This window comes from Chanodichthys erythropterus, chromosome 22 (assembly GCF_024489055.1).
Source record: "Chanodichthys erythropterus isolate Z2021 chromosome 22, ASM2448905v1, whole genome shotgun sequence".
Lineage (NCBI taxonomy): Eukaryota > Metazoa > Chordata > Actinopteri > Cypriniformes > Xenocyprididae > Chanodichthys > Chanodichthys erythropterus.
The window spans coordinates 20,396,632-20,410,265 of NC_090242.1; the positions used below are offsets into that span (position 1 = coordinate 20,396,632).

The following is a 13,634-nucleotide window of genomic DNA, read 5'->3' on the forward strand; positions in this document are numbered from 1 at the left end:
GCCCATTTCTAACACATCCAAAAACATGCTTTGGTAAATCATAAGTATGAGGCTGAAAGTAAAAATTATGAGATAAAAATTTATATTATAATGATAAATATTATGACCAATTTTATTTTAAAAATCTCAATGTTTAATTTTTTTACTAAATGTTTCTATCAATTTTTTTTTATCGCCTAATTTTGACTTTTTATGTCATAAATTTGACTTTTTTAGTGGCTTTTGTTGTCATAATTATGATTTACAAAATCTTAAAACCCTTTGATTTTACTTTTAATGTTTGGGTAGCCAATAGGCGTACATAATTAGTTGGTGAAAATCAAAAATATTCCTCATTGTTCTACAAGATATCTTTGTTATTGCTGCTGTTGTTCTCTATTGTATTGCCTGTTCAGTCCTATATTATACATAAATAAAATACCATCAATCTGTACCATTATATGAGCACATTTTACTTAAAATATGGTTTACATGCATCTCTCAAGAGTGAGTGGCTTGTATCTGCCATGCAGTGTCTGTGCTAAATTGGGCATGGCATTTGCTGAAGGGGTGGTTGTTTGCTGTGGCGCTTGTTAATGCGCGGCTTGTGTGCGACGGGGAGAGCAACCCCTGCCAGTCACACAATCTTCTCCATCTCCCAAGAGAAATCCCACGGCCATCAGTGAACACAAGCCCTCACTCCAGCAGCGTGGTGTGTCCACAGGGCAGTCTCAGCTCTATTAAAGCGCCGTCTGGACACATGAGGGGATTTAGGAGACTCAGGCTTCTCCTTGGTCTACCCTGACTGAAGAATCTATGCACTAATGATTCTGAGAGCCAGGGGTTTTCAAACTCTTTGAAGCAAAGGACACACAAATATGTGTGTTAAATTTTCCCTGTTCTTGGAAACATGTTGGTTGTCTTTATAATCACAGTTTTTATTCACAATTTTTTTTATTACTTACTGTTGAAAAGGCGGTCAATAGAATGAAATAAGAATTGTGATTAATCTCATAATTTCATTTGTCTTTAGAAAGCATAATGGAAAATGAAACATTAAGATTATACAATTCTGTAAATGGGATAATAAAATGCAAACATATTATTCAATACATCAACAGCTGTAAAAATATTTTGTATTTTTTTACTATTTTTTTTAATGCCCCCTTGTGGTTTAAAGGATTAGTTCACTTTCAAATTAAAATTTCCTGATAATTTACTCACCCCCATGTCATCCAAGATGTTTATATCTTTCTTTCTTCAGTCGAAAAGAAATTACGTTTTTTGATGAAAACATTCCAGGATTTTTCTCCATATAGTGGACTTCAATGGAGCCCAAACGGTTGAAGGTAAAAATTACAGTTTACAGCGATCCCAGATGAGAAATAAGGGTCTTAGAGAAACTATCACTCATTTTCTAATTTTTTTTTTTTTACAATTTTATACATTTTAACCATAAATGCTCATCTTGAACTAGGTCTCTTCTTCTTCTTCATTTGAATTCCAGCAGTGTAGACACTGCTAAGTTAATCACTGCCCTCTACAGGTCAAAGTTTGAACTAAATTGTCAAATACAATATACTAGTGCAAGTATATAACAATTAGTTCAAACTTTGACCTGTGGAGGGCAGTAATTAGCAATGTCTACACTGCCAGACTTCTAATAAAGAAGAAGAAGAGAGCTATTTCAAGATGAGCATTTATGGTTAAAACGTATATAATGTTTTTTTTATATATTTTATATTTTCTCTATATAAGACCCTTATTTCTCGTCTGGGATCGTGAAGAACGTTTTGATGCTGCACTGAAACTAATTTTGACCATCATCTGTTTGAATTCCACTATATGGAGAAAAATCCTGGAATGTTTTCATCTTTTTGACTGAAGAAAGAAAGACATGCATCTTGGATGACATGGGGGTGAGTAGGCTACATTATCAGGAAATTTTCATTTGAAAGTTAACTAATCCTTTAATAATCTGAAAAATATCAGTCTCTGGCTTTTTCTTTTACATTTTTCCTCTGAGATTTCTTTTCAGAGTTAGGTACTCCACTTCAAGATTATATTGTGTGATGCCTGGTCATCCATTTTTCAATACTTAATAAAAATCCTTATTTTATCGAACATGTATTTAGCCTTGACAAACGGTTGTTATAGCTGTTTCCATGTTTTATTCGCATTATAACGCTACCAAGTGGTGAATCGCCCCGTATTTTTTCTTGTGAGTACAGAATGAGCTCATACTTGAGTATAACAAGTTTGGTGAAAATATCTTACCGAAACTCTAATAATAAAAGCCCAAAGTAGGCCTGAATGTTCATTCAAACATAAAGGCGGAGGATACACAAGATACACACTAGCACCTCCCACGCACGCCTCTATTGAGCCAACCTTCACTCTCCTCTAAGCTTGAGGACACGAAGGTAAACTTTGAGAAGACTGCTGAAAAGTTAATAGTAACTTATTATAGTCGTTCAATAAAATAATAGTTCGAAAATGAACGACATGAAGTCTGAATCTGAAGCAGCAACTCGTGGATTGAAGTCTTCAGTGTGACGCACAACGCGAAATCCAAATGGACAGGACGCGCAGGTTCATTTTGGGATTAATAGCAGGTACGTTTCACCATTGTTGGTTTGTATTCATCGCCTTTAACTGTGTTTTGTTTGTCTACAAAGCACATTTTACCACTCTATAGATTGTAGAAGTACCCGTTTGCCAACTTTTCCTTCTACAAATAGCTGCTTTATTTGTATTTATTAATGTGTTCGTGACATTGCTTTAGCTGAGTGTCTAACTTACTTTATACTATTGTATTTTTAGCACTGGAATTCAGTTTAGCTCATTAGAAGACCTGCTATTGGTTAATCATGGAGGGAGGGATTTTAAAGTGTAACCACATTCAAGAGGCCTATATAATTTGCCTGAAAAATCCTGCAAAGCAATCTAATGGTACAGTTCTCCAGATATGCATGATGCCACCTGTGATTTGTTTGTTGTGTGCCCTCAGCTGTTGTCCTATGCAAATATTCCCAGGCTGAATGGAATACCACAAAAGCACCAGCGAATAGGACTGTGTCCTGCGGTCACCATGACAACAGCAGCAACTGCACAGGTAAATATCAATGGCACCCCAACCTGTTCTTCTCAAATAATGAGCAAGCCAAGCCTGAGATATCTTCCGTATACTCCGCTTTCAAGATTACACCTCATGCAGAAAGCGTATTTTGAAGCTGTGCTGAGGTTTGACTACCACTGACTTTAAAGACGTGAGATGTAACACTGTGTTTGCCTCCGCTGTGTTGTGAATATATATATATATATTTTTTTTTTAAAGGGTTTCCCCTGGGCATGACATGAAAGTCTTGATAGCATGACCACCTGCTGAAGAGATAAATAGGATATTAAATTAAACTATATTTTTATAGCATGAAAAATTTGGTGTTATTTGATCACAAAATTCTGTCAAAGCATTTGCTTAACATGAAATATATTATAATCTGTTCACTGAGGAAAATTGGACTGTTATGATAATAACTCAGCTTTTTATAATCCCCTTCAAATCTTGTAATTTTATTTAAGAACTTCCGAACTCAAGTTTAGCATCTCTGTATAGCAGGTAATCATCTCTGACTGAACTCAGATCATGTTACATGTGGCCTGAGGTTGTAATTAGATCCTTTCCCATTCAACTTTTAGTTCAGAGCTCAATTTTCAGTTTCTGTAGACCGGTCTTTTTTCTAGCTTAGTCCTTTGAACTGAGTTTGGCCTTTACAGTGCCTTGTATAATGGCATACACAAAATACTGTGAATGAGTAAAATGACAACCCTACCCTGACAGCAACATAGCGTCGGCCCAGATCCGGCCCACATCTGGTCCGTGTGTAATCCACATGTACAGTGGTGATCAGAATAATTGGCACCACTGGTAAATATGATCAAAGATGACTAAAAATAAATCTGCGTTGTTTATCATTTTGATCTTTAATTATTAAAATTAGCAAAAATTAAAACCTTTCATTGAAGGAAAAGAATTGAAAGTGGGGTTTCACATTATGAAATAAATGTTTATCTTCAAAACACGTTTGCCACAATTATTGGCACCCCTAGAATATTTATGAGTAAAATATCTCTGAAGTATATTCCCATTCATATTTACATTTTTTAGCACACCAGGGTGATCATAAACATGAAATTGTCCTGCCATGACTTCCTGTTCCACAGGAGTACAAACATGAGGAAACACAAAGGCCAAATTCCCTTAAACATTCATCACAATGAGTAAAAACAAACAATATAGTTCTGATGTGCAGCAAAAGATTGTTGAGCTTCACAAAATAGAAAGTGGCTGTAAGAAAATAGCTAAAGCATTGAAAATCCCCATTTCAATAATTAAGAAGTTCCAATCAACTAAAGATGTTAAAAATCTGCCTGGAAGAGGACGTGTGTCTAAATCGTCCTAATGCACAGTGAGAAGGAAAGTTTGAGTGGCCAAAGACTCTTCAAGGATCACAGCTGGAGAACTGCAGAGATTAGTTGATTCTTGAGTCTCAGAAAGCCTAAAAAAATGACCAAACAGCACCTACATCCCCACAAGTTGTTCGGGAGGGTTTCAAGAAAAATCCTCTACTCTCATCCAGAAACAATCTCCAGCATATTCAGTTGTCAGACAAGACTGGAACTTCAAACGGGACCGGCTTCTGTGGTCAGATGAAACTAAAAAAAGAGCTTTGTGGCAGCAAATCCACCAGATGGGTTTGGTGCACACATGGATAAAAAGTACCCCATGTCCACGGTTAAATATACTGTTGGATCTTTAATGTTGTGGCCTACTTTTCTGCTGGAGGTCCTGGACATCTTGTTCAGATACATGGCTTCATGGATTCTATCAAATACCAACAGATAAAAAAAATCAAAACCTGACCACTTCTGCTAGAAATCCAATAATGGGCAGTGGTTGGAGCTTCCATCAGGACAATGATCCAAAACAAACATCAAATCCAACACAAAAATGTGTCACTGAGCACGAAATGAAGCTTCTGCCATGGTCGTCCCAGTCCTCTGACCTGAATCCTAAAGAAAATGAGTGGAGTGAACTGAAGAGAAGAAGAACCAGCATGGAGCTGGAATCTGAAGGATCTGGAGAGATTCTGTATGAAGGAATGGTCTCTGTTCTCATCAGGCATTATAGAAGAAAACTCAGAGCTGTTACCTTGGCAAAAGGAGGAAAAAGTACTGAATAAAAGGGTGCCAATAATTGTGGCCAACGTGTTTTGGAGAAAACCATTTATTTCATAATGTGATTTTTTTTTTTTCCCCCCCACTTTCAATTCTTTTCCTTCAATGAAAGATTTGATTTTTGCTAATTTTATGAATTAAAGATCAAAAGGATAAACAATGCAGATTTATTTTTATAGTCATCTTTGATCATATTTACTAAGGCTTCCAATAATTCTGATCACCACTGTACCTGATGTGGGCCGGATCTGGGCCACACTATGTTGCTGTCTAGGTAATTACTCTGTATTTTAAGGATATAGTTATTGTTATATTATTTTTATTATTATTAGTTATATAGTATTTTTAATATATTTAGACAAATTAGTATAGAATTTTAATATCAACCATAATAACATGAAAATAAGTATTGGATAGAATATTAGTATGTAAATCTATTGATCAAAAGTGACCGTAAAGACAATTATAATGTTACAAATGATTTCTATTGCAAATAAATTAAACTTTTTATTAATCAAAGAATCCAGAAAAAAAGTATTTAAGCAGCACAACTGTTTTCAGCATTGATAAAAAATAAATGTTTCTTGAGCACCAAATCAGCATATTAAAATGATTTCTGAAGGATCATGTGACACTGAAGACTGGTGTAATGATGCTGAAAATTCAGCTTTTTTTTTTTTTTTTTTTTTAAATATTACATTAGAAACATTTCACAATATTTCTGTATTTTTGACCAAATAAATGCAGCTTTGGTATAACATAGCATAACTTTCAAAAAAGTCATCGACCCTATGCTTTTGAACAGTTGTGGATGCGTTTGATGGTGATGTGATATGTACGCTTAAAATTTACACAGATTCAAAAGATGACCACACTTGGGGTGGGCACTTCTCGAAGTGTCCAAAAGAATACCAGCATTACTGTATCCAAGGCGTTTGCCGTTTTGTGAAGGAGCAGAACACTCCTTCATGCAGGTGAGACCTGTCCATAACTCAACCAATCAGAGCTCAAGTAAATGTTAAATAATTTTCTCATACATTTGCACAGATGTGAAGCAGGATATATTGGGACTAGGTGTGAATATCTTGACCTTGGTTTTCATGTGGGAGAACGAAGAAAAATAGTCATCGCATGTGTGGTCGCAGGATTGGTCTTTCTGATTCTGCTCATCGTCTTCATATGTGTCTGTACACAGTGAGTGATGTGTTACGCTATTAAGATTCAAACTTGTTCAAGCTTAAAATTGTCAGTCTTCAGTGTTTATTTAATCTTTAATGTTGTTCTTTTTACCATCTTCCTATTTTGTTTCACAGTAAACGATATAAACCATGTAGAAAGAAGAAGAGAAAAAAGGAAACAAGTGATGAAGAGGCGAAACTCAGTTCACTAAACGCACACGAAGCTTCAGCTGCACCAGTTGACACATCTGACACTAATGCTGTATGAAGTGAGTATTCTTCTCCTGCCTTATTCATTTTACATGAACAGCATATTGCATTAGGGCCACTTAATGTTCAGATCATGTAAACCAGTGGTTCTCAAATAGTTTAGGACTGCAGTTGCAGTTGTCATTAATTACTCACCCTCACGTCGTCCCACACCCGTAAGACCTTCGTTCATCTTCAGAACTCAAATTAAGATATTTTTGACGAAATCTGAGAGGTATATGACTCATTCATAGATAGCAATATAATCACCACATTCAAGGTCCAGAAAAGTACTAAAGACATTAAAACCATCAACATGACTGCAGTGGTTTAAACTTAAAGGTGCCCTAGAACATTCTTTCACAAGATGTAATATAAGTCTAAGGTGTCCTCTGAATGTGTCTGTGAAGTTTCAGCTCAAAATACCCCATAGATTTTTTTTATGTATTTTTTTAACTGCCTATTTTGAGGCATCATTAACTATGCACCGATTCAGGCTGCGGCCCCTTTAAATCACGCGCTCCACGCCCCCCGAGCTCTCGACTATTACAGTGCATAAACAAAGTTCACTAATATAACCCTCAAATGGATCTTTACAAAATGTTCGTCATGCATGCTGCATGCAAGCTTCGGATTATGCGAGTATAGTATTTATTTGGATGTTTTCATTTGATTCTGAATGAGTTTGAGGCTATATGCTCTGTGGCTAAAGCTAACATTACACACTGTTGGAGAGATTTATAAAGAATGAAGTTGTGTTTATGAATTATACAGACTGCAAGTGTTTAAAAATGAAAATAGCGACGGCTCTCTTGGCTCTGTGAATACAGTAATAAACGATGGTAACTTTAACCACATTTAACAGTACATTAGCAACATGCTAACAAAACATTTAGAAAGACAATTTACAAATATCACTAAAAATATCATGTAATCATGGATCATGTCAGTTATTATCGCTCCATCTGACATTTGTCGCTATTGTTCTTGCTTGCTTAGCTAGTCTGTTGATTCAGCTGTGCACAGATCCAGACATTAATACTGACTGCCCTTGTGTAATGCATTGAACATGAGCTGGCATATGCAAATATTGGGGTCATACATATTAATGATCTCGACTGTTACGTAACAGTCAATGTTATGTTGAGATTCGCCTGTTCTTCAGAGGTCTTTTAAACAAATGAGATTTATTTAAGAAGGAGGACGCAAAGGAGTTTGAAACCCAGTGTATGTCTTTTCCATGTACTGAACTCTTGTTATTCAACTATGCCAAGGTAAATTCAATTTTTGATTCTAGGGCACCTTTAATTTTATGAAGTAATGTCATCCTCCTTGTCATCCTCTCTTAGTTCATGCTAAAAGCATTTTAGAAGTGCGCAGCAAGCTCTTTAAAGAAAAGTATAGACAACATAAGCTAAATGCTTGTTTGAAATATGTAGCTATTGTGACAGTGTTCAGACCTTGGTGGCTAGGTTGCTAAGAGATGGGTCTAATGATCTTTTTGTTTCATTAAAACAGTGAAGTGATCCTGCCAGGGTTGGTAATGGCCTGGAAACGTGGACTTGCGGAATGATGAAAGCAGTGTTTTACAGCTTTAAAAGAATTTGGGAGATATGGTATGTCAGGCAACCTTTGCCATTCTGTGTGCTACTGTTTACCTCATTCTTCATGCCACAAATGATTTTCACACTTTGTAGGAAAAAGTGTAGCTGAACTGAACAAATATGCCTTCAGAGTGGCTGTAATGACAAAGTGTATCATAATTCAAATATACTAAAAGGTGCCGTGCAATATGCTGAATGCAAATAAAGCCTATCCATGTTGGTTTAGATATAGGCCTATTTGTATTGCATATGAAGCACAGAATATTGAAAAAAGTTTCTGTATAATAATAAAGTGAAAATTGAATAATAAATTGTCATATTGACAGTTTCAACTGTTTCTGGAAGTAGTTCTCCATTGATGGACCAAAATCTATTCTTAACATTGATTTATTTATTAACATGTAAATAGAAAAGGTTTGCTTTCTTTGATTTTAAAAGAATATATTAAGTACATTTTGGAGAAAAATTACCACAATGTATTTTTGTTTTCTTTATTGAGCTTTTTTGACAGAAGTATTAGCCATAATAAATAAACAAATAACGTTTTGCAACCATATGTTTGGTAAAAAATATTTAGTGACGACAAACTTTTTTTTATGAAAAATTAGTAACTTTATATATTTGTGTTTTGTTAAGTACAGTTTAGAAAGATTTAATTTGTTGATGTAAAGTTAGATGTATGTTGCACATGCTGTTCAGATTTGTATTGTTAACACTTAACGTTTTTGAAATTTTCTTTAAATGCAAAGCTGTATTTACTTTATACCATACAATGTCTTTATAAAGTAATTAATGTGAGTATTTTTATTTCTTTAATGTTATATTACACAAGAAAGTTTGATTTTCAGTGGGTTTTAAGAGATGGATTTTTGTTTTATGAAAATGCTTGCATTATGTTCTGTAAACACAGTGAATATGGCACATAAGCTGATTATTTTTCATACCAAGGTGGAAAATGTCCATGGAATGTGCAAAGGTGTTTAGTTAGAATAAACTATCTACCAACCCTGCTTCCAAGAAATGTTCCATCTGTTTTATTGTTTGTTTTTCGCCCTAGTTACGGCTGCCCTCAAACATCCAGTCTGAGGGATTATTTAACCGTTATCATTATAGATAAAGCTTTGAAGAGCCGCCTTGTCTTAACTTTTATTACTCATACGTTTTTGAAGCCTCAGTCTGTGCTGATGCCAATAGAAACTGGCCGGTGTGACCAGCACGGACAGACCTCGTGTTTCAGCACAGCCATAAATAGCCCGTCTTGGCCTCATGTCAGTGATTGGAGAACGACAGGAATGCAGCACCTCAATTGGTAGGATCTTGTGAGGCAGATGTTTTCCATGATATTTATCAGAGCTGTGTCAGGTTTCAACAGAACATCGCTTAACCAGACAACAATATGCACATTACAAGCATGAAGCTACAGATATTTTAAAGTATTTTTGTTGCAAGATATAAAGGCTGTGATAGATCATATGATCTGAGGCCCATTTAAACTTCTGTTCCACTAGTGTAGCAGTGACCTGTGATGAATGTTTCATTCAGTTGAATTTCCCCTGAACTAAAGCAGCAGGAAATGAAAAAGGAAGGCGTGTCTCAAAGTGAATGAAATAGGTAACCGATACAACACTCTTTTTGCAGGAGATAAGAGATCACTCTGATCTCACCTTTTTTTCTAGGTATTCTGAAGCCATACGATATCTTCATCAGTGAGAAAGTTGAACACGAGAACTAGTCCAATTTGTGAATGAATCACTCAGACTGCTTTTGAAGTAAAAAAAAAAAATATTCTTTTGAATAGCTTTTAATTGAACTAGATGTTCAGTGACTAATGACTTAAATTAAGCCATTCAATTGCTTCATAAGAGTTTAAATATTGCTTTTGGAATTTTGGAGTTTAATTCAATTTCATATAAAGTGCTGCAGGATGACATATTTTTGTAGGCCAAAACCCTGAAGCAAGTCAGCATTTTAGCACTTATGGTTCCTTTGTCCTGAAGTCAATGGTTGCTTCCAAAATCGCATACTTCTCTACTACTGTATATATAGGTGAAAAACAGTATATGAAAAAATATGTCTGTCTGAATTCACAGTACTCATAAAAGAATAAGCAAAAAGTACCCGAATTACCTACTATTACCTGCTACACACAAAGGACGCTTTACTAACCCATGAGGCCACAGGAAACGATTTGTGTATGGCAGTGAAGCGATGCAACTGCTGCTGTGAAGTAATTTTTCCAAATAGACTCGAGAGTATGCGATTTCGGATGTAGCCAATTGGTTTTTTGGCTAAATCTCTGAAATGAGCTCAAGATATTTTCACGTTTTATTCTATGATAAAAAAATTACAGAAGAGGATTAGGGCCAAGCAATAATAAAAAATAAAACCATCTCGAGATTAAAGTTGTTAAATTTCGAGAAAAGAAACTCGTTAAATTTCGAGAAAAAAAGTCGAAATAAAATATTGAGAATAAACTTGTTAAATTACGAGAAAAAAAAACTCATTAAATTGAGAAAAAGGTCGAGATAAAATGTTGAGAATAAAGTCATTAAATTGCGAGAAAAAAAGTCGTTACATTTCGAGAACAAGTTCTTTAAATTACGATTTTGTTCTCATAATTTAATTACTTTTTTCTCGTAATTTAGTGACTTTATTCTCATAATTTAATGAGTTTATTCCTAACATTTTATCTCCACTTTTTTCTCGAAATTTAACGTAATTTTTCTCATAATTTAACGAATTTGTTCTTGTAATTTAATGACTTTTTTCTCGTGATTTAATGACTTTATTCTCAACATTTTATCTCGATTTTTTTTCTCGTAATTTAACGAGTTTATCCTCAACATTTTATCTCGACTTTTTGCTTTCTTTAAATTTAACGCGTTTTTTCTCATAATTTAATGAGTTTATTCTCAACATTTTATTTCGACTTTTTTCTCGAAATTTAACAACTTTAATCTCGAGATGGTTTAATTTTTTTATTATTGCTTGGCCCTAATCCTCTTCCATATGAAATACATCAGTAAAACCCCCTTGTGATTTTTTTTTTTTATACTTATAAAAGGCTTTTGCTAACAAGTGGCTAAATGGGACTAGAGAGGTTGTCAGGAACACAAATGTCATCACGCCAAACAACAGGTAAACTCATTTACACACTAGTCCACATTTACAGTGGAAGCTTAGTTAACACGTTTAGCTTTTTACTTCTGATTGTATTTTTGGGTTGAAAATTCTTATAAGTTGTATCATTTTTTTTTATTCTTGATGAACAAAACGTGTAAACATAATAAGCTTTTGTTGGTCACAGAACTTGTTTTCTGCAATAATCCAAAAGCCAATAGAAAATCCTATTGGGTTTTATGTCAAGGGAGCTAGGATGATATTAATTTCTGGGTTTACCTATAAATACGTCATCACTGCAGCACTCTGTTGAAAAGACTGCTGGAAATGAACCTTTTTTTTTGTTCCACTGAAGAAACAAAGTCATACAGGTTTGAAATGGCATGAAGGTAAAAAGCCAATTAAAAAATGACAGAATTTTAATTTTTGGGTGAAACGCTGCTTTAAATTTTAAATTTAAATTGACTCCTTGTCATTTTTAAAGAGAATACACTGCCATCTACAGGACAACAAGAGAAGTTCTTGTGCAAGCTAATTGACAAATGTGTATTGTTCTCACTTACTCCTACACTTCAACTTGTGTTACCCTGAGGATCAGAAACAGCACAAAAACGTCTCTTATTGCTCTTGTGTTTCTCTAGGGGAACCGGTGCAATTCTTTCACTCACACCTCATTAACACTTTCATAATCATAGCACAGCTGGAAGTCCATCTGCTTTTTGCCAGAAAGTTGTGGAGAGCTTGACCAGAACTCAAGATTTCTCTTGTAGCAGGTGGCTTTGAGAAATCGACCATGCTTTGACCCAGCGAATAGGGATCTGGTCCATTTAGCAGACTCTAAATTGTGTGGTTTAAACCTGGTTCTTTATATTATTCTCAAGGTCTTTTGAACTGAACTTGACATGGTCTTAAAGGTGAATGATGTTTCATTCCTTCTCATGCTTCTAGTGTGTAACAGTATATGGGATTGTCAGCATGACTCACACACCTTATATTAGGGCAAAGATAGAGCAAGAGGTGACTGCAGAAGCAATTCCCTTCTACAATAACAAATGATCAATACGGTAATGGAGGGTTAAATAAAAAAGCCAGTGAATGTCAAGGTTATTTGAAACAGCTGTTATTTTTAGGCAATGATGTGAAACAATTTTAAATGGAGTCTGTTTGAGGATGATTTAATATTAAACTACCAAAAAAGATAAAACAAAACAGACAAGGCTCAATCAGGATCCACCAAGCGATGATGTGGTCTTTATTAAAAATACCAAATTTTAAATATAAAGGTAAATAAATAAACATTTAAAATACATACAAACCCAATTCCAAAAAAGTTGGGACACTGTACAAATTGTGAATTAAACAGGAATGCAATAATTTACAAATCTCATAAACTTATATTTTATTCACTATAGAATATAGATAACATATCAAATGTTGAAAGTGAGACATTTTGAAATGTCATGCCAAATATTGGCTCATTTTGGATTTCATGAGAACTACACATTCCAAAAAAGTTGGGACATGTAGTAATAAGAGGCCGTAAAAGTTAAATGTACATATAAGGAACAGCTGGAGGACCAATTTGCAACTTTTTGCAACATGATTGGTATAAAAAGAGCCTCTCAGAGTGGCAGTGTCTCTCAGAAGTCAAGATGGGCAGAGGATCACCAATTCCCCCAATGCTGTGGCGAAAAATAGTGGAGTAATATCAGAAAGGAGTTTCTCAGAGAAAAATTGCAAAGAGTTTGAAGTTATCATCATCTACAGTGCATAATGTCATCCAAAGATTCAGAGAATCTGGAACAATCTCTGTGAGTAAGGGTCAAGGCCGGAAAACCATACAGGATGCTTGTGATCCATGGGCCCTTAGACGGCACTGCATCATACATTTATTCATTCATACATACATTTATTCATTTGGCAGACGCTTTTATCCAAAGCGACTTACAAGTGAGGAATACAACAAGCGAGTCGTCATGACGAAGCAAATAGACAAGAAGTGCTCACAATAAAAGTTATAGGCAGTGCTCAGAGTATCATAAGCTACAATACAGTAGAGAGAAAGTGAAATGATAGGTATAAGAATTTTTTTTTTTTCTCTAAGATGAGGTTAAGTGCTCATGAACGAGATGAGTTTTCACGTCTTTTGAATGTTGCCAGGGATTCAGCATTCCGGATGAAGGCGGGAAGATCATTCCACCAGCAAGGGACAGTGAATGAGAATGTGCTGGAGAGTGATTTCGAGCCTCTCTGTGACGGTACCACA

General features: G+C 35.0%; 1 protein-coding gene across 1 annotated transcript; it reads left to right on the forward strand.

Annotated features, from left to right (window-relative positions):
* Positions 1-2,330: 2,330 nt before the first annotated feature.
* On the forward strand, positions 2,331-9,255 carry btc (betacellulin, epidermal growth factor family member). Its single transcript, XM_067376022.1, has 6 exons — positions 2,331-2,594; positions 2,990-3,094; positions 6,074-6,191; positions 6,265-6,411; positions 6,531-6,664; positions 8,163-9,255. Exons 1-5 carry the CDS (start codon positions 2,555-2,557, stop codon positions 6,661-6,663), a joined length of 543 nt encoding a protein of 180 aa, XP_067232123.1. The 5' UTR covers positions 2,331-2,554; the 3' UTR covers position 6,664; positions 8,163-9,255.
* The last annotated feature ends 4,379 nt before the right edge of the window (positions 9,256-13,634 follow it).

Coding starts and splice junctions, on each gene's coding strand:
- btc (XM_067376022.1), top strand. CDS start 2,555: ATGGACAGGACGCGCAGGTTCATTTTGGGATTAATAGCAG. Junction 3,095..6,073: donor CAACAGCAGCAACTGCACAG/GTAAATATCAAT, acceptor AAATTTACACAG/ATTCAAAAGATGACCACACT. Junction 6,192..6,264: donor CAGAACACTCCTTCATGCAG/GTGAGACCTGTC, acceptor ACATTTGCACAG/ATGTGAAGCAGGATATATTG.